Here is a 27,607-nt window from a genome sequence, read left to right as displayed (position 1 = left end):
TTTTTTCTTTATTTTATGTTTGAATCTTGTATTGACAAATTTCATTGCTAACAAAACTCTCTTTGTAGTTGTTAAAAAGACCTAAACTATACAAAAAATAAGATGAAATAAATCTATCAAGCTAACTTATGATAAATAAACTTATTTGAGGTAGCTAAATATATATTATTGGGGTAGCTAAATATAAATTATGCTTATTTATTCAAATAAAACAAAAAAAATTGGGGTAGCCAATGCTACCCCATAGGTTTAACTTAGCTTCGCCCCTGGTGACACATATTTTGTGCTTGAAAGAATTAATCATAGGTGATTGTCTCTAATCTATAGCACTTTATATTTTGTTTAGAGGGCATTTCTAAGAAGGTCAAGCCATCAAAATTAAAAATACTCCTTTTAGGGAGGAAATATAGATAAAACTAATAGACCGTGGAATTCCACTACTGCACTACATGTGTAAAAACTATTATATCACAATTTGCACCCCGATAATGCAAATCCTTTATTATAAAAGCTACACTTGCCAAGCTGGCATGTTAGCCCTAATCCATCCTCATTTTCCCTCCCTAATACGTAATTAATGTTAATCATCTCAGTCAACCACTCCCTACATCTCAGCCGTAGATCTCATACCTTTCATGTACATTATCGATTGGTTCCATTTTGATGTTTTTGAATTATCTTTTCATTTTAATGCAATTTATGGTATTATCTTTCTAGTTTAATGTACTATCTTTTAATTTTAATGCAATTTATGATATTGAAAATGTTTCTTCGTTTGACTATTAAACTAAATGCAATTTATGGATGATTGTTTACCAGTAATATAAATTGTGAATAAAAACTCTTATGCCGCCATGAAAATGAACTATTAAACTAAAAGTATTTGATCAAATCTCGACGTTAAAATTAACAGTACAGTGCATAAGACAACATAATTCATATTGATAATTAAATTCTTATATAAAAATATGAGTTCAGAATTTTGATAACTCACGCATATCATCTTAAAATGTGATCGCAAGACACAATACAATATATAATGCTCAAATCAATCGAAAACTAAGCATCTGCACAAAATCATAATTCTCAGATTAATTATAGACAGCAAGTCCAGATCGTGTGGATGATGTTACTACATAACATTTTATGAAACATACATGTTATTTTATAAGACACTTTTCATTCTAACACTCCTTCAGCAATGCATATTGTATAGATATGAAAATCATATTATGAAGGTAATTTCAAATAAGTAACTTTGTTTAACAAAATAATGACCAAGATCTTTATTTTGTATTTTTCGTTTTCCGTAGAAAATTATGATGTCACTTTTTTTAATTCTCTCCATTTGTCTTATGTAGTAATTTAGTATCAAATAACATGAAAGGATTTGTGCAGATCTTCTTCCACGTAGTGAATATCATTTTGATGTTGGTGGACGTGCTTGCACGTCTTTTGAAGAGTCACATAAATTGTATTCGTATGAGTATTTAGTATATACAAAGTCACCTCAATTAATATCCCATTTGGTGCAGGTGTTTTGTGAATTTATTGCTCGGTTGTTATAATCTAAAAGGTCGCCAGACAAGCTTTGATGATTGTGTGGCCCAATATAAGGTCAGTAATGCGTGTGCATTGGCTGAGAAACCAAAACTAAATTTTGTAGCGTGCAGACAATTTACACAGTTACTTACACAGTCATAAATGCTTCAGGTTTTCCAATTAATCATTTATCAAATGTGCCACAATCCCATATGCTTTAATAGTGAGTTCAGATATCAATTGTATTGCCTTTTCACTTACCACCAATCAATTAACTAGTGTGCTAATATTGTTAAATGTCCATGCACGTTATTTTGGATTTTTCAAAACCAAAACCAGACAAGTGTTATCTTCCTTTAAGTACAAATCATGAAGCCAACAACACATTTAACTCTTAACTATATAAGTGGGACTAGTTGTGAGAATACAACTATTTTGTTCTTTTAGCACATTACTGTTTCTTTCAGTTGATAAGATGGCAAACATTTTCACCTCCATCTCAGCCGTGACAGGTGGGAAGAAGGATTTGAAGTTGATTGTACGTGTGACCCATATATGGCTCATCCGTGATAAGGAAAATCCAGACGAGATGGAGAGAATACTAATACGACCTCAAATGTTATTTATCACGAAGTCTTTCGTAACATATCTTGATAGTTAAAGTTAAACCTTTTTGTTATGTATGCTACCATTTCATTTTGTTGATATCATTGTCGTAGAAGGGAACATATTTTTAATTTTTTATAAAACTTCTATTAACTATATATGTTTACATCGTTGCGACTTATTCGATTAACTTCTACGAGGTAGGACCCGTGAGGTAGCACGGGTCAAGAGTCTTGTTTTATGTATTTTAATATTGTGATCATAGTGTTCATCATCTCTTTTTTTTTTTTGATATAAATTGGATAGTGTGCATCATTTTAACATTATTTGCATGATTTGGATATACCTACTAGCCAATTGTATCAACCATTCCATTATACCGTTTATATTTATATTGACAAAATATTAATTTTTTCCCTATGGTTGGATTATTAGTTGGATTTGTCATTGTGTAACAGATTTTTTTATCATCTTCGCATAATTTAAGAAAATTTTGATTCATTTCTAGGTAAATTTGTTTTATTTTCATTAATCCGTTATAAATATGCGCTTACAAACATTTTTTTTTTTCTTGTCATGTACTTTTATTGGATAACGTTATTGACTCTTTTAAAATTATAAGAATATCCCTAAACAGTGATGCTATTTAAAGCGAAAAAACACATCAAGAATTTTTCACGATTAAATGGCAACCGTTGGATTTGAAAATAATTGGAATACATGGGCAGTTGAGAGATGAGGAAGTGATTATGTGGTTACCTTTTGAACTATCGTGATGCTCTGGTGAGTATTATTTTCGGGACAACAAGCATTTGCCATCCCTAAAAAAAATTATAAGAATATCACAATTTTACGGATTTGGATTGATTACGGTCAAATCATATGCATTCAACACATCTAGATTGTTTGACCAAGATCGAACAATTCAATTAGTTCATAGTTTATTTGTTTTTAAATATAAAATTCTATCCTAAAATTTAAGTTGGTTAATCGGATGATCCATATGCTATTGACTAAAGTGCAAACTCACTCTTCCGACTACACACAAACCCTAACCGATTTTTACAATTATTGTTTCAATAATTGCAACTAACTCATCTAGTTATTTATTGTTTGACAATATATGGATTGTCAATTATTTTGACAACGAATCTCACACATACTAAGCACGGAGAAGAGATTTTTATCACAACAAATCTCACACATATTAGATTTTCATAAAAATATTTTGCAGGAATTAGATCCATCAAGTCACTGTTTTCAAGAATGGACTTTGACTTAAACATGCCATATTTTGAGGAGGAGGACGTGAATTCAGACACTGAAAGTCAGGTTTCATCACTCATTCAGAGCAATACTGAAAATATCCCTAAAGTAAGTTTTTTTTTCTCTTTCTATAATAATGAATGTCACATACATAATAGTAGTACATATAATGACTGTTAAAAAAAGTTAACATTGTCGATTTTTGTATCATCTAAGAGATGAAAATTGACATGGCTGTTAAAAAAACTAGAACTTTTTCCTTAAAAAAAATTATATTAGACTTAATTCATTTGTACAAAATCGACTTGTAAGACAAATTAATTTAATTAGGATATTTTGTTATTATGCAATTATTTTATACGTGAATCTAATTATGTGTTGTCACTTTTTTTTATATAAAATTATTATTTACCACTTATATTTGATGTATTTTTATAAATATTCATCATAGCATAGAAGTATGTCCCCGCTAATCAAAACTTTTGAGTCTAACTTATAAGATCTTGTGTGTCACTCTTCTATGAATTTTACCATAAATTTATCTCTCGACATGTGATTTGGGGATTTTCCTTTATTTTTCTTCAATTTTTTATGTGATGATGCAATTTAATCATCATTATAAGATCTTGTGTGTCACTCTTCTATGAATTTTACCATAAATTTATCTCTCGACATGTGATTTGGGGATTTTCCTTTATTTTTCTTCAATTTTTTATGTGATGATGCAATTTAATCATCATGTGAGTAAAAATTAGACGTTTCTTGACTTTGGTATTTAGTCGCATACCAAGTCTAATGCACCAAATAAATGGTGGGAAATTTGAGGATGCCTACCAAACGTCAGAGACTTAATTACGGTAGAATAATTAACATACAAAAAGTGAACAACTAGTGTTATTATGTGATTTTAAATAATTAAATAAAATGATTGTGTATTTATTTTTATTGAAATAATAAAATGGCGACACCTCAAATACACTCAAAACTAACGTTTGTGAACAGGATCCAATTGCAAACAATGTCCAACCAATTGCTACTGCTCCAATTGCTGCTGTCTCAATTTTGGTTGATGCTCAACCGATGTATTGTACTGATTCTTTCCATGTCCGTGCCCATCAAGAAATGCCATTGGGCGTGGGACGGCGCCGTTACATCCGCCGCGGACGAGCTCGTCCATCTGATCCGACCACCTTCTGCACAAATTTTCATTGCAAGACAAGAAACACTCCTATGTGGCGCTCTGGACCTATGGTTCCAAAGGTAAATTTACAACACCAACTGATTATTAGTTAAAAAAAATTATGTCAAATAGTCTAGTGTGGAGAATAACACATCGATCTTATATATAAAAAGTAAGGAATTAAGGATTGAAACTCACGCTCCAACATACCAAAATGTTCATGCAGTTAGCCCACCAATTTAGTTGAATTTTTGAGACATTATTTATACAATCTAATAATTAATTAAAAAAGAAATTAGGAAACACACTATTTATTAATAATAGTAATATTAATAACTATTTTACGATCGTCATTATTCTTATCTTTATGTTTCCATAACAATAGTCTTCTATGTTATATATGTGCAGACTTTGTGCAATGCGTGTGGCATTTACTACAAGAAACATATGGTTCGTCGAGATGTCCCTGCTGCCTCAGGTTCTGTCCCACCACCTGGAATCATGGGAGGAGATCCTTCTTCTTCAACTTCCTAATGGGTTGGGGGCCTATAGCTCATTTTTCTATTTTTGAATAAAAAGGTTGCTCATAAGTTCTCTCAATTGTTCAAAATTTTACGAAAATAACGATCGGAAGTTCGTTTTTCGATACACTTTTAAGCAAAAAAAAATATCTATCAAAAGTCATTTCCTAATGGGTTGGGGGCCTATAGCTCATTTTTCTATTTTTGAATAAAAAGGTTGCTCATAAGTTCTCTCAATTGTTCAAAATTTTACGAAAATAACGATCGGAAGTTCGTTTTTCGATACACTTTTAAGCAAAAAAAATATCTATCAAAAGTCATTTCCTAATGGGTTGGGGGCCTATAGCTCATTTTTCTATTTTTGAATAAAAAGGTTGCTCATAAATTCTCTCAATTGTTCAAAATTTTACGAAAATAACGATCGGAAGTTCGTTTTTCGATACACTTTTAAGCAAAAAAAATATCTATCAAAAGTCATGTTCTGATATGTTGAGCAATATGAGGGATCTGTTGAGCAATCACCTTTGAATAATAGGGATGATTTCATATCATTCTCATCACATTATTATGTTTGGTTGTTTTTCCATTTTGTTTGGATTGGGTTGTTTTTCCGGATATAACTTTAATATTGTTTTTGTGGGCAATCTTATATGATGGTGATAGTTGGAGATTAAATAAGTTACTACAGAAAAACGTTTCAATAATGCCAAAACATTGATTGGTGTATGCTTGGTTATATTTGATATAATTCATCCTTACAACATTGGTTTAATATTAGAGTAACATATTTATAAATTAGAATCATATCTTATCTTTATTCTAAGTAGAATTCGAGTTTTTCCTAATATTAATATACACATGTCCACCACTGTTGATTTTGGTGCATGAATATAAATGATTAATGACTAGTGATGTCTTATTTTTGCAGTGAAAATTTTCATCCTTATATAATCAGTTTGTTAGATTTTTTTTTTTTGAGGGGAATCAGTTTGTTAGATGATGGGTGTTACTTCTTTATAAAATAATCAATCATATTGATAGAATTTTTATCTTCATGGACGAATAAAAAATTTCAGCCAGTGGTGTCAATATAATCACATGGGATAAATTTGTATAACTGCTTTTAACACATTGTCATATTTTCAAAGTATTTGTTAAAAAAAAAAAAAAATTCAACACTATGTGTGTGAAGTAATTCATGATATTGCTTTTGATTAATCAGAAAATTTATAGGAGGAAATTTCATATCATAGAGTGAATTTATATTTAGTGGCGTAATGTAGTATTTTTAGTGAAGACAAAAGGTTTATTAAAAAAAGTGAAGACAAAAAGCTGAAGTATTCAATAGTATAAGCAACAAAAAAATATTTATAAAATTTGGTAAAAATAATAATATTATAAAAAAAAAAAAAAAAAAAGCTAGGGCAGCACCCCAAATTACTTAGTTGTGGATTGACCTAGCACAGTTAGTCTCGAATATATTATTCAATCATCTTTTACATGAATATATTCATACATGACTAACTGTAAATTCAATTTATTTTTAACTTCAAATCAAATTTAAAAAATTAAATCATCCAAAATCAATTTTTATCGCCACAAAAACAAACCCATACATTATTTTGTGCATGATTGTTTGAATATATAAATATGTGTATATATAAGTTTACTAGCCTAAAAAAAATGAGTAAATAAGCAATTACCCCCCTGAAATTGTAAGTTTCGTCAATTACCCTCTTGAAATTAATAAAACTTCAATTACCCCCTGAAATTGCGCAACATTAATCAATTTACTCCCTCCGTCAAATTCTTCTGTTAGTCAACATGACTTTTTGCAAATACCCCCCTGAAGTTTTGCACTTATGTGCAAAATGCCCCTCGAACTTGAAAATTTATATATTTTTTCCTTATACTTGACTCAAAAGATATTAAAGGTAAACAATTAACCGTTAGCTTTAAGAAAGATTGCAAATTGGAGATTGGAGACACTTATTGCTTTGAGTTGATTGATGAGAAAAAAATTGTTGCTAAAGTATCATTAAAAGAAAGAACTCGTGAGCTTTTGAAATGTTATGTTTAGCTGTGCTGTGTTATTTTGATACTTTGTAATTTTGTTAATGCCAGCATCTATGTCATATGAATTCTCAATACTATCATGTCAAACTTTGGACACTTGTAATGTTTAGTTTGATATTATATGTGATTCTCTTTTCAATGCATATGCATTAATTATACATGATGAGAGATAATTTGCATATGGATGAGAACATTGACCATTGTGTTTAGCTCTGCTTTCAAGCAATTTTTTGAGTGAAGAAAATTATTGGAAGTGCTTTTTCCCTAATAATGTTTGGCTCTGTTTTCAAATATGGAGGTTTCATTCACTTCCATAACCTTCAATCGAAGGATTTTGTACATATGGATCCATCCCAAGGTTTCTTGTTGATAAGTGTAGGAAGCCTTATGCTTTATAGTGTGCTGCTTAATGTAGGAATTCTTTAAACTTGACTTTGGGACCAAATATTTGAATTCTGTAAAATTAAAATGACATGTTGATTGTTGATGAAGGATCACATGAAAAAAATTAAAAGGTAAACAACATCAAGTTATAAATGAATAGCCAAGTACAACAAAAAAATATATAAATTTTTAAGTTCAAGGGTTATTTTGCACATAAGTGTAAAACTTTAGGGGGGGTAATTGCAAAACGTCATATTGACTAACAGAAAAATTTGACGGAGGGGGTAAATTGATTAACGTTGCGCAATTTCATGGGGGTAATTGAAGTTTTGTTAATTTCAGGAGGGTAATTGACGAAACTTACAATTTCAGGGGGGTAATTGCCTATTTACTAGCCTAAAAAAAATTATATGCAGCCAATAGAAGATAAGACTAAAATGATGGGTTTGGGGTTTGTTGATGGCAACCGTAACAAAAAGTTCTAGTTACAACTTCATTCGTTAGCAAAAGTAGTGTTTACTAAACATAGGATAAAATACACGTAATAATATGAAAAACAAAAACACAATCAATCAAACGTAACCTGTTCATACGTTTTTTCACCTGAATTTGTTTTCCATCATCCTCTTTTCTTTCTCTGGACATTGTTACCTTCCTTCATCGTTATTTCTCTTCTCTTAATATTGGCACCTCCTCTTTCTCCAATGCAATGGGAGATAATCCACGCTCCCCAACATTGGATTTGCACAATTTCTTTAAGATGCCAAAAACTAAATCATTGAAAGATGTTAGCAAGGTTTGCAAAACGTTTGTACACAAACGACATCATGACAAGAAACACAATGAGGTAATCTTAATGAATATTTACATGCATGCTTCTATACTTCATCCTCAAATGTTCATTTTGGAAGAACACACATTTAATTAATCTCCATTGAAAAATGTTACCTACTTTTGATGTGATAAATCCTATCATTCAATCTAAAGAAGAAAAAAAAATTTATTAACATTTCATATAAATTAATAAACTTATCACAATATTTTACTAGAAAATGTTGAATCGCCCAACAAAAATAAAATATATCTATAGTTTCATTTGTGAGTATTATAGAAACATCAAAACAAGAGTCATGCAAGTGCAAATGGTAAAAGTTTGCAGAGACATTTGATGTGCTGAGATGTGGATTTGAAGCGTGATACCCCTCTTTTCCGCACTCAATGTATGTGAATTTCACTGCTGGTCTTGCAACAAAATAAGACATCAATTTGATTTTTTTTTTTTTTTTGTCTTGAATTGTCATTGGTGGTTCAAATTTTCCTAGTATATGAGTTTTAAATCATTGCCATGTTGTGATAAGTTGTGGTGATGATCATTTGGTGCATGTAGGAACCAACATCACCCTTAGGATTTGATCACAATGAAAATAGAAGAGTGGATGAAGACATTTGGAGCCCTAAATTAATTACAAGAATTGAAAGTAGAAGATCAAAAACTCCAAATCCAAGAACAAGGCCTCTATCAAGACAAGGAAGCAGAAGATGCACAACACCAACCTCATTATCGCGGAGTACAAGTCGAAAAGGTGCAGCAGAAATGGCATCATCTCTCAAAAGGATTATGAGCAGAAGGAGTAGTTCATCAACTTCTATATCAAGAAACAGTAGCAAATTTGATATCTCTGAACCTGAGCTATTGCCTAACTGTGCATCCTCACCAGCAAATGATTTTGTAATAAGAAATCCTAGAGAAAAGGAACATTTTCATTCAGTGTCTCTCTCAAGCAATCTCAACCGTAGATCCACAACACCTATCATCTTTTCACAAACAACAGTAAGAAGAAAACCACCAGTAGTTGAGAAAAACCTTCAATTCACACTTGAGGAGTTGTGTTTTGGATGTGTCAAAAAGATTAAAGTTACTAGAGATGCTATCAAACACCCCGGGTATGTGTTTTTTCATGTGATCTATATCAGTAATTTGTTTCGGTATCGTTGAAATTAGACCCTTAGGATTAGTCGGTATTTGGGTCGGATATAGAGTTTTTTTTTTGTTTTTTTTTATTTTTTTAAAGTATAGAGAAATGATATTTTGACATGAAATTTTGATTCAAATTGACATATCGATAAATATAACAAGGTGTATTCACTCATTAACCATTTAATTAACACAATTAATCACACTTTTAAATGGTCACTAACCAAAATTTTCAATTGTATATGTTTGAACACAAGTTGTGGTTAAGAATATCATGTATATTTGAAAACCTAAAAATTCATGTATATTTGAACACAATTTGGATGGTTATTAACAAACCTTTTAGATTAGAACATCTAAATATTGTGGTTAATGACGTTCAAAATCGTGGTTAATTGTGTTTAGTAGATGGTCAATGAATTGGACACTCTGTTATATTCATTAACCATCCACTTGACATAATCAACATGTTTAACTGTATTAACCTAATGAATAATTCTAGCAGCACACTTTTTAACACAGGCTTTCCAACATACTTTTATTGATTGGTTAAAATTTAAACGAGTTCCACCTAATTTATATGAGAGTCATGATTTAGTGGGACACATATGAATTTTAACCATTTAAAAAGAACGTGTTAGAAAGTGAGTGTTAGAGAGTGTGATGTTAGCACTCCTCTAATCTAATTTGTAGACAAAATTTGATATCAAATTTCTGGGTCAAAATAAGACAACTCTAACGTATATGATACTATCCAATGCAACATGGGGTGTAGAAAGTTTCAAATTTTGAAGTGAAATGCGATGGTAACCATTGTTCTTTGAAATGACACCTGCTTAGAATGACATGACTAACTAAATTTTGCAACAGGGTGATTATCCAGGAAGAGGAAATTTTAAAAATTGAAGTGAAGCCAGGATGGAGAAAAGGAACAAAGATTACATTTGAGGGAGTAGGTGATGAGAAACCTGGTTACCTCCCTGCTGATATAGTATTCTTAATTGATGAAAAGGAACACCATTTGTTTAGCAGAAATGGAAATGATTTGGAAATTTGTGTTAGGATTCCTCTAGTAGATGCACTTGCAGGCTGCTCCATGCCAATTCCTCTGTTAGGAGGTGAAAAAATGAATTTAGCATTTGAGAATACTGTCATATATCCTGGTTTTGAGAAGGTTATTCAAGGTCAAGGAATGCCAAACCCCAAAAATAACAGCACAAGAGGTGACCTTCATGTCAAATTCCTCATTGACTTCCCCACAGAATTAAGTGATGAACAAAGGGAAGAAGTTGTTAGTATTCTACAAGATTGTTGCTAATATTGACCATAGTTGTATATGTGTTGTGTTACAAAAATTAACATGATAGAGGACAAAAAATATTAAACTATCAGTTCTAAAAAGATTCTGGTATAATATCATGCATGCATGCATGGTCTGATGACTTCTTACAACCTTGTACTTCTATTCAACAACACCAATAACAGGCTACAACTAACTGAAGCACATCGATAATGCACGCGTTTCACGCCCAAAGAATGAAACATTGGTTTACGCTTTCATATGAAGTGTTGTAGGGGTACCAATGTAAAAGAAAAGGAACTTCCACCATTTTCCAACTAATGTTGTCTCCAATAGTTTCAGTTATAATGTCTCCTTCAAGAACAGTTTGCTCCATCCAATGCAAAGTGGAGATTACAGAATGCAACTCAACATTATTAGCACTAACCACTAGGTTACTGATTCATATAGGACATTAATTCGAGTTTACCTATCCAATTATTTGAGGAGATAGATTTCTCCAAATATAAGAGTCATCTATCTTAAACAATGGTTAACAAATGTAACAATAGTTTCGAACTAGCCTCTGTTACTTCAGCTTCAGCTGGGAATCAGCTCATGCAAATGTCCATTTTAGCCAAACAAGACATGAGATGGATCTAAAATATAAATGAAATGAAAAATTTAGTAACCTTCGTACATTGAAAAAGGTATACCAAACCTCTGCCTAGCCCTCTACACCTACATAAGCTTTTGCAGGGAATTCATTTTGGCCAGAATATCATCAGCAAAAAGACATAATATGATATGGTTAACAAAATTGCAAAGCATGCAACAAAAATAAGGGGAGGACCATAACGCTTCCAACATATTAACAAGCAACCAAAATAGATATAGATTGGAAAAAAGAAAAAAAGTGAAGAAAAAACGTAAGTCAGAAATGAGAGGGGGAAACGAAGATCTATGAATTATTTTTACATAAATTAAACTGAAGCATGCGAGAATATGCACTGCAACTACCGTTTTAGAATAATAATAATAATACGATCTTATTATGTACCAAATTTCTCTTTATGCCATTTCTATGTTCCTTTTTTTGGTTAAAATATTTTGCCAATCTTATCTACTGAATGAAATTTACAATTTTACATTGATTGTTCTATTTAGCCCGGAACTATCAGAGGGTCAAAACTTGCATAAATTTCAGCATATATAAAGGAAAAAATAAAAATAATATACATGATTTCTGTTCTATTTTCATTTGGAAAAATGAGAAAGCAGTCTAATCACCTATATATGATATCAAGCACATAATTCCTATATTAACAAGTTCTCCGCTAAACCAAATCTTTTCACCGTTGTCTGTCACTCTCCTGATTCTGAGGGTTATCATGCCTAGGAGCTTCAGTATAAACTTGTCCTTGGTCCCTCGCATCTCTGAACATGGAAAAAAACGAGTTTAGGCCCTCAGACGAAGCACCTCCTAATATCCATAATAACATGGAACTGATCGGATTCATGGATCCAGGGTTGGGTCCCCTTTCAGCTTGTCGAGTGTCGGCTTGCCCAGGAATTTGTGTAGGGTTGGCAACCCCGTCAGGATTAATTTCAGACCGCCCTTGTGGGGCAGTAACTCCTGGTCCATTTTGAGGCATTGGTTGATCAAAACCAGGTCTGAACCCTGTCCCTGAAGGTAAATTTGTGGCACTTAAGCCCGGGTTCCTTGTGTTCAATCTTGTGATGTGTAACGTTGATGCAAGAATAGTGGATGAAGTGATGTGGAAGTCTGGGTGTTGTTGAAGTTGTGAACGTCGATTTTGCACGAACCGTTGCAATGCTGGTATCTACATAGCAGTTAACATATAAGAGGTCGAAATTCAAATGAGTATACATAACGAAACCTATATTGAAATAAACAGAAAGAAAGCTTTATAAAAAAAGTAATAATTATAGTAATTGATTTCTCAAATATAATAAACATGCTCCTTATCCTATAACCCCAGTATGAACTTGTTTGCTAGTTGTATATAGAACATATGTTAATGAAAGATGAAAATAAAAAAACAAATGCAAATGAATGTGTAAATCAATTCAGCTAATATTGTCAATTCGAGCATATATGTACACCCCCTATATAGGAAAGAACGATCATAATTTCAAACAAACTGAGATGATAAGCATCAAGTTTAACACTACTACCTAAAGGAGAATTTAATAGAGGGCAATGATTTCAGCCCTTTCTTGAACAATCCCCCTCACAAAAAAAAGAAAAGAAAAAAAAAAAAAGAAACAGGGGACAGAAAATATTGGGCTTTTAATATGCCAATTACTATCATTACCTCGAACCGGTTCCAAAAATACAGGATAAGGTGTTGCATAAAAGCTGCAGTTGCAGAGAGAGCCAAATATGAAAAACCTGAAAATTTTAAAAAGTTCATCATTTCCAAATAAGATTAATGCAATCCTACTACACCAAGAAAAAAAGAAACAGTATCAACATACCATAAGCATAAGAGAAGAAATATATGTGAAAGACCAGAAAATACAGCAGAAAGAAGCGAGGGAAGAACTTCATTGATATTGGTGTTCGGACACTGCAAGTTACAGTAAAGACACTCATTAGCTGATCATAGAATAACAATATAGATGTGCAGGAAAGTGTAACCTGCCAGACTAATCATACACCAGGTAGATACAATTGTGACAATGATCCATTACTGAACTGGCACATAAACACCACTACACGTCTACCTCTGAAGCATGGATAATCCAAAAGTGAAGTACCCTTACCGGGTACATGTATGGTACTCGTACCATACGTACCAAACCGTACCCATTTTTACTTAATTGATTTGCCATAGTGGGTACAGCAAAAATGTATCGGAGGTGGAAAAATATAAGAAATTATTTTGCTTTTTTATTGTATTTCAATTCTGTCTTGTGTTTGATCAAAATAGTGGAAGAGATGAACAAAAAGTAAATCTCTGAAGCAACATGATGATAGAAGTGTGGTCAAACACATTATTAAAATACGAATAGTATTATACTATTTTCTATTATAATTGATTTTTTTTCTAACCATGTTTTTACAACAACAATGTAATTAATCCACTAGAAAAATAATTTTTTTTGATGTTTTATGAAAACGTACCCGTACATTCATTTTTAAAAATTTGCTGTATTACGTACGTACCGGTCAAAGACGTCTACACCAGTCAAAGGCTATTTGGTTTATTGCTGAAAAATTAAAAGGCGCCTGTGCACTAGTTAATGACCCACTAACATGACTTTAGCACACACAACACAACCAAGCCCCAACTGGTTATAAAATTAAAAGGCGCCTGTGCCCAACTGGTTATAAAACCGAAAATAGTTTTTGTGCAACAAAGACACAAACATGCTGTCTCAGCAGTGATTTCAATTTCAACAACCTTTATGACTCATAAAACACACACACACACACACACACACACACACACACACACACACACACACACACACACAGAGAGAGAGAGAGAGAGAGAGAGAGAGAGAGAGAGAGAGATACCTAATAAGAGTAAATAGCTCACACAACCAGACAAGAATCAAGACCATGAAAGCAAGAAGTTGATCGTCATAAAACTCAAAGAGGAAAAACAGAATACCAATCATAATCTGCAGAAATAAATAAGCAATTTATCAGCAAAAGCAAGAAATAGCACAAATCACAGAAAATTCATAAGAATAATTTTGACGAATAAGCACTTACAGGAACGAAGACCAGTGATTCAATGACATGCACAAAGATCAACTGAAATGTTGGAAGGTGATGCCGAGCGTGGTGTTGAAGTTGCACTGTAAAGAGTAAAGACAGATGTGAAAAGCTAAACCCGCATATGCAAAAAGTACGGCAAAACCATGAACCGTTATGCCATATGACTCTATTCTTATAGTTATGCAATGATTTAGTGAACAAAGGACCTTGGACAATCATGACTATCTAACAATTCCCAATAAATTTATTTTAATTGAATTTGAAAGTACCCAACACTATTAGTTAGTTACCAACAGTTTGTTGTGAATTGTTAGGATGAGTCAGTTAGATAGAAGTTATGAAGTATGTAAATAATAAGAGGGGTTGAGAGGGAAAATATCTTGTCATTTAATAGAGAATTGAGGCATTTGGCTAGGGAGGAGCAGACCATCGATAAACCGCCAGAGCTTAAAAAAAAATGAATAAGTTAGCCAAGCTCCCATTGAAAAACCAGCTGTTAAAAACTTTAACAAGCTAACCAAGCTGCAAGAAGTGCAGCAGAACTTACTGTGGTAGTTCAAGGCACTTTTGAGCCTACAGGCGTTTTACACAGCCCACAACCCTTCACCATGAGGACAGAGTAAAAAAAATTGGGTTTGGGATACTTGGCCATTAGTTTGTTTGGAATTATCAGGAATAGAATTGAGGGAAAATATCTTGTCATTTGAGATAGAATTGAGGCCTTTGGCTGAGGATGTGCAAATACTCGAAGTTTTGCAAAAATTTTGTAATTGGGGAGTTTATCCATATATCTTAGAAGAAGATACCATAATAGCAAGTGATTAATACATGGAGCAATGGGCTGAATAACATAACAGATGCAATGCAAGCAAAGCTCACTAAACCAGTTTAAATATAACGAAACATCTGTGTATACAGAGCAGGTAATGCCTACCTGTAAACTTCAGCATGCGAGTCTGTGTTTCTCTCAATGTAAATGACACAGACATTGTGGTAGTAAAAAACACAAACAAGGACATCATAAGCACACCACACTTCATTACAAGGTAGTCTGCACATGAAAAATAACACATAAGTTACATAGTAACTTTGGCTTCCTATTTTTCCTTTCCTGAGAGATTCTCTCTTATATATAAATCTGTACAAGTCATTCCCTCTAATTTATTCAAGTAAGACCAACAGGAGATCAGCAGGTAAAAAGAAAGAAATACATTAACAAAAGAAGACCCTCAGAACAATCTCTTCAAATGAGGAGTGCTACACAAAGAAGATCAAAGGACAAATTAACAAACCTCCAAACTTAGCAGGGACTTCAGGAACTTCTTGTGCAAAACTAAGGTTATAGAATTCCTTTGATTGATAATTATAAAGATAACCTGCCATCACCTCACAAAATAATTTGAGCTATAATTAAATACTGGATAGTAAAATATGTGGACGACAAATGTTTAAAGTAGCTTTCAGTGAAACAATTATATACATTAGTTTATCCATTCCAGGAAGCAGGTAGTTACCTTGACCAGGAGAACTCAATAAACTGTTGATTAAAATTGTATCATATCCTACAAATCTGTTTATGAGTAATTGTTGCCACCTGGAAATGAAAACATATTCAATTGAAAAATACAAGATCAAATCTTGGGAACAATTTAAAACCATCAGTAAGAAAAGTAAATAAGTAGGTCTCCGATGGAGATAACCTGTCACTTTTGGGACCAAAACCAAATCATCATGCTATAGACTTTACCTGTTTCCAAAGCAGGAGTGCCAGGCTGATATGCTAACATTCACAGTACGTATATTATGACGAGACTTGGCACTTTCAGGTAACAAGAAATAACCCTGCAGAATAATATTCCATGATCAACAATAGAGAATAGCAATCTTCAACAAAACAGGGAATCGACATAAAAGGAAGCTTTATCAGACGTAATCTACTTCAGATATTAAGTATATACTATATCTTGCAGAGAGTCAGCCTTAAACAACTTATATATTGAATAAATATAGAAGAATGATATACCTTTTCCATAGTGTACAAGTATGTGGGTTCAGACAGCTTGGTTTTCTTTTTAAGCCATTGCACTGAAATTGCAAACACAGCATGTTGGACAATAACAAAAACAAAATGAGCACGTGAGAAAGATAGAGAAAAGAGGAAGAGAGACAAAAATCACGTATTGATTCACATGGAAAAAAACACATAATGCAAGGCTCAAAAATTTATCATCTGAAGCTCCTAGACTCAAGTATCTAACCTGACAACAATAAAACATCTACACACTTTTATATTTCATAGTGAAATTTCTATGCAAATTGTTTCTACGAATCCAAGAATTCAATGTTAAAGGAAACCATTTTTGCACAACACAAACATAATCAGCATGTCAGTTTTCCCAAGTGAGCAACATTGAAAGGGTGAAGGTCATTTACATCTAGGTCTCTCACATAGGAATAAAAAGCAAAGACAAATAACTTGATAAGACAGTCTTTAACAGCATTATAAAGGCAACATTCTTCCTCATGCCTTGGGTGATTTGTATTTCATATTATATGTTTTATTCCAGTGAACACGTAAAATTCAAAACTACCAAAAAAGAATCTCAACTTTTTATGGAACAATACCAGCTATGATAATCCATATTCTATTGGGGGAAAAACACACTCACACGGAGTCAATGAAGAATCGAACAAAAGTGAACACAGCATATACTTGTTTCTCTTCATATAAAAAGATCTAATACAAATCATAAAATATTTTCATATTTAAAATTGCCACTTTGGCACGCACTATGATTCAAACTCAAGAGGGAAATACTTTAATTACCTGCATTAGAGTTAACCTTGTCCAAATGTAGGATATGCATCCATTTGGGAATATCTAGATTCAGGTGTACACCAGCAAAGTCCTACACTTGAATATTCAAGTTTAGAAGAAATTTGAGTAAATTTGATGATAAGCTTTCAATTTTATAAATTCAGGCAACAACAAGAATGCATCATAATAATCGGTATATGGCTAATCAAGGTCCAGTAAACAACATATGTCTACTTACCCACAGCTTCTGAAAACTTGCAATTATTTGCAATGTGTGTCTCCAAATAAATGAGATTCGCCTATACCACTTTTTACCAAAATGTGTAATTCCCGCTTTTAGTGTCTCTTTGACTGATGAGGTAAAACTACTTGGTTGCTCCTCTTGATCAATTTGGATGACAGTATCTTCAACCACTGGCCTGGAGTTTTGGTTGGTTGTAGAGGTCTCAGCTTGATGTTGACGAAATTCAGTGTCAGCCTTCCAAAACTTGAATGCCAAATTTCCCCTTCTAGGACCTGAACCAATCAAGTTCCACAAGAAGTTGGAACCTAAAAATGTGGATGATTCATCTTGATTGACATGAGAAAGCTCCATTTTATCTTTTACAGGTTTGGTATCAGGAGGATCTATTATTATGTTTGGTTCAGAATCATTGTGATACCACAAGCCGGCACTTGTTATCTTGATCTGAATAAGTTGGGCATCTGACGTTAGCACTCCAGATAGCTCACTTGAACACCCAGGCTTCACATAGAGAAACATAAAATTATCAAACCTAACTCTATCAGGTTCCAAGCCAACGCAACGCCACTATATCATTTTCCACCATTAAACAAGCGAAACCTAACTAACTCTATCTACTTTCAATTCAAAAAATCAATAAAAACAGGTGAATTATTTCAATCAATTCAGTAAATAATCGACTAATTCAGTAAAAAAAAAAAAAAAACAGAGAGAGAGACCTGTTGAACGTAATTAGCGTGCATAACAACGAGAATACAGAAGAAAGTGATGGCGACGAATAGGTATAGATATTCCAAAGTAACTCTGACTTTTGGAGTTAGCATCTGCGAAAACCTCTCCTGAACACGAATGAAGGTCTGTTCTTGATCCATCGCAGCAAATTCAAAATGGAAACAAAATTAAGGGTTTTGTTTTTAATTTATAACCGTGTTCGCGTTTAAAACGAGGGACGACGACGATGCACTTTACAGTTTACTACCATTTTTTTTATTTTTTTTTATATTTAATAATAATAGAAACTCGATTTAATTCTTTTATTATTTTCTTGTGCCACAATTCACTTCCTACAAAAATTACTCTAAATAATTTCTCACAATTTTCTTGTACCACAATTAACTCTATAAAAATCTTTCAAAAAAAAAAAATTAACTCTAAACAATTTCTCGTGATACAACGCTAAATAATTCTAACATTTGTGTTCATGGACAAATTAGTTCTCTAAAAAATGTCATTTTTTTATATGATCAAAAACAAAATTTGATGTATTTATAGGAATTTTTTTAATGTTAAAATAATAGAAATGAAAATGTAAATACACAGACAAGTCTTTCTGCTAATGTCATATAATTTTTTCACACGGATTTGAATAAAAACGATATAAGAAAAGGGGTGTGGGTTAACCAATGAAATTTTAAGGAGATATTATAAAGAAAATATAATTGATTAATTTGGTATTTTAAAATAACTTAGCGTGTGTTTGATTTTACTTTTAAAGAGTTAATAGTTGTAAGATTAATTGGGTATCACAAATAAATGTGACTATACGTTACTTGTAGTGTCGGCTCAACACATTTTTTTTTAAAGAAGTCGGCTCAACACATATTAAGTTGTAAGATAATTTATTTTTTAAAATTATTTTCTTAATAGTCATGTCGAATGCAAAATTACTTTTTAAATTATTGCAATTGATTTTGTTTTTTTCAATAGATAATAAAAATTGTGCATTTAATCTTTGTTGAAACAATGTTTATTTTGGATAAATTCTTATCAAAATATATTTTGCAAATAGTATAATATAGAGGGTCGTGACTAGTGTGACATGACTATATGAGATCTTTTATTCGTGTAAATTTTTTTCACAAAGTGTTTTTGTTGTGGTCTTACATTTGAGTCAGCTCGGATCACTTGTTATAATATTATCATTGCAATATGTAACGCCCCATTTTTGTTCTAATATTTTAGTAGATGTGTGAGTATTTTTATATAATTTTATTTGTTATATCTATATGTGATTTTATGTGAAATATATGATTTATGTGGTTGTATATTATTTAAATGAATATGACTTTATTATTTGTGGAAATATTAGGAGAAATAGAAATAGGTAGAATTAATATTTATTTTTGGTTAATGGGAATTAAGTAGAAATTAAATAGAAATTAAGGGAGTTAAGTGAGAAAAGAAAAGAGTTATATTTTTGGGAGTAAAAGAAAGAAAAAGAGATAGAAACATTTTCACGTACAAACATTAGAAAAACTGGTTTTTGGAGAGAAAGTGGAGAAGAACCAAGAGAAAGCTAGGAGAAGAGCTAGGAAGAGAGAATCCAACCGTTTTTGCTGTAGAATTTGCTGAGATAAGGTAAGGGTGGGATTCCTTTCACTAATAATATGTATAATTCTGATTTTTGATGATTGTGGTGTTTTGGTATTAGGGTTAGAAAGTTTTAGGTTAATTGCTATAATATGATGAATTGTGTTGTTGATGCATGCTTCTATGTTATTTGATTGCTGTATTGCCTAATTGAACCTGAAAACTTCTGTTGAAATGTATTTTGGGTAATTAGGGCTTGAAAATTGGGATTTTCGATTGAAAACGTCGGTGTCTGAATGTTCTACAGACAAGTGATTATGGGAGGTTGGGAAATCGATTTTTTTGAGTGGTGGAAAATTGAATGTTTCTGTAGATTATGATAGAGGGAAATGTCAGGAGCGTGTAGGCGAAAACGGCACTGAAATCCGCTTAACGGTTTGAATTTTATGCGCGAAATGGTGAAAACGGAAAGAACGAAGGAAAAAGCTGTGCTGTCAATCGAGCACGGCCGTGCCGTGCATGGCACGGGCCGTGCCAACGTTCTGTTTCCTTCGTGCTGACAGAACTTCGGTTTCTGCGTTTTTTGTGCTTTTTCACCCATTTCTGTTTTGAATTGGCTTTTGATGTAAACATGAAAGTTGTAGACAATTAAGTTAGCTTTATAATGGCCTTGGGTTGGAGTGGAAAAGATTTGTAGATTTTGAGTTATGATAAAAATAGTCCAGGTGGGTCTTCAGAAAACTTTAAGAAAACTTAGCATAACTATTCCCAAGTTAGTCCAAAACTTATGGTTGGTTTCCCAACTTCAAACTTAAGTGTTAGGGACTTAGTTGAGATGTTTTATGAGTATTTGGATTATGTGATATTGATCAAAACTTAATTGCTTTTGAAGGATGTTTTGAACCTTGAGATGAATGTAATTGATCTTATATATATGCTATGTTGTTGTCCTCCGTTGTTGACGTTGTTGTATCATCTAATGTCTAAGTTGGGGAGTGTGTCATAATTGTTGTAGGCACATATGTTGTTGTTCTCCGTTGTTGACGTTGTTGTATCATCTAATGTCGAAGTTGGGGAGTGTGTCATAATTGTTGTAGGCACATATGTTGTTGTTGTAGTCGTTGTTGGAGTTGTATGTTGATATACACAAGTTGAGTCCATTTGCATACTCACATCTGTTGGGGGCTCATGCCCTGGAATGTTTATCATTCACCCGTTGGGGGCTTATGCCCTGGAATGTTTATCATTCACCCGTTGGGGGCTTATGCCCTGGGATGCTTTAACCATCCAATTTGTTGGGGGCTTATGCCCTGGAATGCTTAGCATTCAACGCGCGTAGATTGGTACCACCTGCATGATGCATTAGTTGTTGTTGTCGTTGTAGCATTGTCGAGTTGTTGTCGTTGTAGCATTGTCGAGTTGTTGTCGTTGTCGCATTGTCGAGTTGTCGGTGTCGTTGTGGATAACGTTGTTGTTGTTGTTGTTGTTGCTGTACCTTGTTGCTGAAAATAATTATGTCGTTGCTTATGTGTTTATTTATATACATTATTAATGATGTCTATTGTGATATGCTTGTTGTTTTCATTAATTTGATGAATTATATATTATTATTATTGGATAAGTTTCTCACCCCTTCTGCGTATATGTTGCCTCGACCGTGGGTAATGTGCAGGTACTGATGACTTGTAGGTTTGGTCGGCTCAAGTGTCTAGGGCTCTGATACATACTAGGATGGGGAAATCGTTGCGAATGTCTTCTCATTTCTTTTATGTATCACATATTTTGGAAAAGACTTGCTATTAGAGTTTATCGTTGTTGAAAATAAAGTTGATTTATGTTGGGGCCTATGTGCCAAGATTTTCATTGATGTTGAATTTTGGTTGAAATTATATTTTTAAAGAATTATTCCGCTGCGGTTTATTAAGATTCTTTATGTTGGTCTTAAATAAATAGATATTTTCTATTTATGAATTTTTGAAAAGTAGTGTGACACTCCGTTGTGTGATTACTCTGATTATAATAATTAATATTACGTTGTTGGAAGAACGGGGTGTTACACAATACACAAACAAAAACAAAAAAAGATTGAAAACATGTTGAATAATGTACGAAATTTCTTTTTAACCCATTAGCACTCGGTTATTTTATTCCTTATAAATTGAATAATGTACGAATTTTTTCACAAAAGTGTTTGTGTTGTGATCTTACATTTGAGTCAGCTCGGATCACTTGTTATAATATTATCATTGCAATACACAAACAAAAAGGAAAAAAAATTGAAAACATGTTGAATAATGTACGAAATTTCTTTTTAACCCATTAGCATTCGGTTATTTTATTTCTTATAAATTGATTATCAGTGTAAAGTTTAATAAATGGAAAATGATTATTAGCATTTAGCAGTCGCACACCTCTCAAATAAAATTGATTTTGCATCTAAAATTGATTCTATTTAAAAGTTTTTTTTATTATAAAATGGATTTTAACACTCCAATTTTTGTTAGACTAACTTCTTTCAATCATTTCTAGCCAAAATCAGTTCACTAAAAATCAATTTTTGTGAACACAAAACCAAACACACACTTAAATTCAAATTATTGGTATTCTCTAACTTGAATCCATGCGAGTGTACATATTATGATTTGCATAATATATTGTTGCTTATTTACCAAGCAAATGAGTGGATTCTCTAATAATGCGTCCTTACTCATTGAATGTTATATAAAAGTAGTGAAAAACACAATAGATAAACAAATAATCTACCAAGGGTGGAGCAATAGCAATGTTAGAATAATCCCTCAACATAGCAGACAAAGATCAAACCTTAACTCAACATAGCAGACATTATACTCATTCAGCAATGGTTCTCATATGCAGACATTACCGTTAGAACAAGCAAACATAAACATAAATTGTACAATTTATATGTTACCATTGGCCCCAAACAAACGTTTGAATCTCTAACATCAATGATGGAAGATAGAATGTTTATGAAAAACTAAAATTAAAATGAAGGCACAACTTATGGAGCAGAACATTTTTCACAGCTTATGACTACCATTTATAATTTCTGGTTACTCCTTGTACAAATTAACCACCTTTTAATCTATCTCAATAATAAACCGAATCTTCAAAAGGATCATTTACATCTAAGCCATATTTAATGTTTAATGGGAGAGTCAAAACATCAATGCTATCAACAAATAAGGATTCCACTAACTTGATTAATTTTCCCTATAACCAAAATTTCTCACTAAGAATTATATTTTTGTTGGCAAATCATAGGCAAGTTCGAACCCATACCCATCTAAAGTCAACCATCATCAGTTATTTCAGCAGCACCAGTTATTTCAGCAGCACGTTCCAACAAGTTCAGCCAGAACAAATGCTTCTTAGTATTAGCTAGCATCATTTCCATTGTGGTAATGGTGGTTGATTCGAAGTTAGAAAAATAGTTCTAAAAAACTATTGGACCAGGGTCGCTGCAGAAATATATAGAATAAATTAGAATACATTTTAAAACCATAATAGTAACGATCAATACATTTTAAAAATGAAAAAATTACCTATGTTTTCTTGAAATCATCGCTAGGATAATCATTTTTCAGACTTTCAAGGGCTTCAATCAAACTTATGTTATATATTTCTAGGGTGAGCATGTCGTCAACATTACCCAAAGCTTCCCCGATATCCTGGTAAGCTCTTATCACCCTTCTAACACTATCATCAACTTGACAAATACTCCGAGCTATTCCCGATTGCAAATCACTAACGATGGTGTTTAACCTTTCATTTTCCAGTGCTTCTCGTCGTACTCGTTGTTGATGTCGTTCTTTTCGTTCTTGTTCAGCACGGTTGATTTGTTCTTCTTCAAGATGACTCGACGACATTACTGTAGCTGCAAAAGAACATATATTAGAAGAAAGAAAATGGAAAATGGAAGTAAAGAGAAGTAAAGAGAAAGAGCAATGAAAAGAAAAAGAGAAGGAAAATGGAATTAGAAAAAAAGATTGAAAACATGTTGAATAATGTACGAAATTTCTTTTTAACCCATTATCACTCGGTTATTTTATTCCTTATAAATTGAATAATATACAAAAATTTTCACAAAGTGTTTTTGTTGTGATCTTACATTTGAGTCAGCTCGGATCACTTATTATAATATTATCATTGCAATACACAAACAAAAAGAAAAAAAAGATTGAAAACATGTTGAATAATGTACGCAATTTCTTTTTAACTCATTAGCACTCGGTTATTTTATTCCTTATAAATTAAATAATGTACGGAATTTTTCACAAAGTGTTTGTGTTGTGATCTTACATTTGAGTCAGCTCGGATCACTTGTTATAATATTATCATTGCAATACACAAACAAAAAGAAAAAAAGATTGAAAACATGTTGAATAATGTACGAAATTTCTTTTTAACCCATTAGCACTCGGTTATTTTATTCCTTATAAATTGAATAATGTACGAAATTTCTTTACTGAAACATTATGAATAAGATTGATTTCGTAACTACAAAAAAAACTGCATATTTTATGATTTCCAATCACATTCTCATTCTCTTTGATTAATAAAACAATTTTTTTTTAAAGGTTAATAAACCAATTGTTAATTTGCTTCTGGATTAGCTCTGTTGATTTGGCGAGTTCAACCTTATCAGCTTCCTGGATATTATAATCATGCAAAACATTTTTCTTTGTTACTACTTTTTGAATGATTGATTATTAGTGTAAAGTTTAATAAATGGGAAAAGATTATTAGCATTTAGCAGTCGCACACCTCTCAAATAAAATTGATTTTGCATCTAAAATTGATTCTATTTAAAAGTTTTTTTTTATTATAAAATGGATTTTAACACTCCAATTTTTGTTGGACTAACTTCTTTCAATCATTTTTAGCCAAAATCAGTTCACTAAAAATCAATTTTTGTGAACACAAAACCAAACACACACTTAGATTCAAATTATTTGTATTCTCTAACTTGAATCCATGCGAGTGTACATATTATGATTTGCATAATATATTGTTGCTTATTTACCAAGCAAATGAGTGGATTCTCTAATAATGTGTCCTTACTCAATGAATGTTATATAAAAGTAGTGAAAAACACAATAGATAAACAAATAATCCCTCAGCATAGCAGACAAATATCAAACCTTAACTCAGCATGGCAGACATTATACTCATTCAACAATGGTTCTCATATGCAGACATTACCGTTGGAGCAAGCAAACATAAACAAAATTTGTACAATTTATATGTTACCATTGGCCCCAAACAAACGTTTGAATCTCTAACATCAATGATGGAAGATAGAATGTTTATAAAAACTGAAATTAAAATGAAGGCACAACTTATGGAGCAAAACATTTTTCACAGCTTATGACTACCATTTATAATTTCTGATTACTCCTTGTACAAATTAACCACCTTTTAATCTATCTCAATAATAAACTGAATCTTCAAAAAGATCATTTACATCTAAGCCATATTTAATGTTTAATAGGAGAGTCAAAACATCAATGCTATCAACAAATGAGGATTCTACAGACTTGATTAATTTTCCCTATAACTAAAATTTCTCACTAAGAGTTATATTTTTGTTGGCAAATCAGAGGCAAGTTCGAACCCATACCCATCTAAAGTCAACCAGCATCAGTTATTTCAGCAGCACCAGTTATTTCAGCAGCACGTTCCAACAAGTTCAGCCAGAACAAATGCTTCTTAGTATTAGCTAGCATCCTTTCCATTGTGGTAATGGTGGTTGATTCGAAGTTAGAAAAATAGTTCTAAAAATCTATTGGACTAGGGTCACTGCAGAAATATATAGAATACATCAGAATACATTTTAAAACCATAATATAGTAACGATAAATACATTTTAAAAATGAAAAAATTACCTATGTTTTCTTGAAATCATCGCTAGGATAATCATTTTTCAGACTTTCAAGGGCTTCAATCAAACTTATGTTATATATTTCTAGGGTGAGCATGTCATCAACATTACCCAAAGCTTCCCCGATATCCTGGTAAGCTCTTATCACCCTTCTAACACTATCATCAACTTGACAAATACTCCGAGCTGTTCCCGATTGCAAATCACTAATGATGGTGTTTAACCTTTCATTTTCCAGTGCTTGTCGTCGTACTCGTTGTTGATGTCGTTCTCTTCGTTCTTGTTCAGCACGATTGATTTGTTCTTCTTCAAGATAACTCAACGACATTACTGTAGATGCAAAAGAACATATATTAGAAGAAAGAAAATGGAAAATGGAATTAAAGAGAAGTAAAGAGAAAGAGCAATGAAAAGAAAAGGAGAAGGAAAATGGAATTAGAAAAAAAGATTGAAAACATGTTGAATAATGTACGAAATTTCTTTTTAACCCATTATCACTCGATTATTTTATTCCTTATAAATTGAATAATGCACAAACTTTTTCACAAAGTGTTTGTGTTGTGATCTTACATTTGAGTCAGCTTGGATCACTTGTTATAATATTATCATTGCAATACACAAACAAAAAGAAAGAAAAGATTGAAAACATGTTGAATAATGTACGCAATTTCTTTTTAACCCATTAGCACTCGGTTATTTTATTCCTTATAAATTGAATAATGTACGGATTTTTTCACAAAGTGTTTGTGTTGTGATCTTACATTTGAGTCAACTCGGATCACTTGTTATAATATTATCATTGCAATACACAAACAAAAAGAAAAAAAGATTGAAAACATGTTGAATAATGTACGAAATTTCTTTTGAACCCATTAGCACTCGGTTATTTTATTCCTTATAAATTGAATAATGTACGGATTTTTTTACAAAGTGTTTGTGTTGTGATCTTACATTTGAGTCAGCTCGGATCATTTGTTATAATATTATCATTGCAATACACAGACAAAAAGGAAAAAAGATTGAAAACACGTTGAATAATGTACGGAATTTCTTTTTAACCCATTAACACTCGGTTATTTTATTCCTTATAAATTGAATAATGTACGAATTTTTTCACAAAGTGTTTGTGTTGTGATCTTACATTTGAGTTAGCTCGGATCACTTGTTATAATATTATCATTGCAATACATAAACAAAAAGAAAAAAAGATTGAAAACATGTTGAATAATGTACGAAATTTCTTTTTAACCCATTAGCACTCGGTTATTTTATTCCTTATAAATTGAATAATGTACGAATTTTTTCACAAAGTGATTGTGTTGTGATCTTGCATTTGAGTTAACTCGGATCACTTGTTATAATATTATCATTGCAATACACAAACAAAAAGAAAAAAAGATGATCATTATTCTTGGGAACCATTAATTATCCGACATGTTATATTCGTCGTCACAATTTAAAATCTACGTACTAGTATTCTCTTGGGTGACCTTTAAAAAAAAAAAAAGAGTATTCTCTTGGGTGTCTCAACCTCCAACTCAATTACTTGAGCTTCCTTAAAAAAAAAAATTAAAAAAAAAACTCAATTACTTGAGCTACCATTTTATAACACTTGATTTGAAAATTGTCTTTTTACCCACTAGCCAACAAAAGAACAAGAACGGTGTTCCATAAAAAAAAATAACGAAAACAACATATCTACTAGAGTCGTATATTTTAATGTAGTTGATATATGACCATCCATGTT

At 32.1% G+C, this 27,607-nt stretch overlaps 3 protein-coding genes across 3 annotated transcripts; 2 read left to right on the top strand and 1 right to left on the bottom strand.

The window, feature by feature from the left end:
• The first annotated feature begins 3,323 nt into the window (after positions 1-3,323).
• On the top strand, positions 3,324-5,867 carry LOC146943389 (uncharacterized). Its single transcript, XM_085748761.1, has 3 exons — positions 3,324-3,522; positions 4,417-4,674; positions 5,003-5,867. The coding sequence occupies exons 1-3, from the start codon at positions 3,415-3,417 to the stop codon at positions 5,126-5,128; spliced, it is 492 nt and encodes a 163-aa protein (XP_085604887.1). The 5' UTR covers positions 3,324-3,414; the 3' UTR covers positions 5,129-5,867.
• Positions 5,868-8,089: 2,222 nt separating this feature from the next.
• LOC146943388 (uncharacterized) lies at positions 8,090-11,002 on the top strand. The gene is made up of 3 exons (XM_085741646.1): positions 8,090-8,422; positions 8,963-9,519; positions 10,421-11,002. Exons 1-3 carry the CDS (start codon positions 8,285-8,287, stop codon positions 10,866-10,868), a joined length of 1,143 nt encoding a protein of 380 aa, XP_085597772.1. The 5' UTR covers positions 8,090-8,284; the 3' UTR covers positions 10,869-11,002.
• Positions 11,003-11,791: 789 nt separating this feature from the next.
• LOC146943387 (S3 self-incompatibility locus-linked pollen protein) lies at positions 11,792-18,534 on the bottom strand. The gene is made up of 13 exons (XM_085741645.1): positions 18,365-18,534; positions 17,640-18,146; positions 17,411-17,492; positions 16,607-16,668; positions 16,331-16,425; positions 16,098-16,177; positions 15,876-15,959; positions 15,518-15,634; positions 14,578-14,663; positions 14,377-14,483; positions 13,332-13,423; positions 13,169-13,245; positions 11,792-12,673 (listed from the first exon to the last, which is right to left on the bottom strand). The coding sequence occupies exons 1-13, from the start codon at positions 18,515-18,517 to the stop codon at positions 12,182-12,184; spliced, it is 2,034 nt and encodes a 677-aa protein (XP_085597771.1). The 5' UTR covers positions 18,518-18,534; the 3' UTR covers positions 11,792-12,181.
• Between the last annotated feature and the right edge of the window lie 9,073 nt (positions 18,535-27,607).

The sequence above is a fragment of the Medicago sativa genome, chromosome 2, assembly GCF_051527215.1.
Source record: "Medicago sativa cultivar Bolivia chromosome 2, Bolivia_mono, whole genome shotgun sequence".
Classification (NCBI taxonomy): Eukaryota; Viridiplantae; Streptophyta; class Magnoliopsida; order Fabales; family Fabaceae; genus Medicago; species Medicago sativa.
This window is presented reverse-complemented; position numbering and strand designations above follow the sequence as displayed.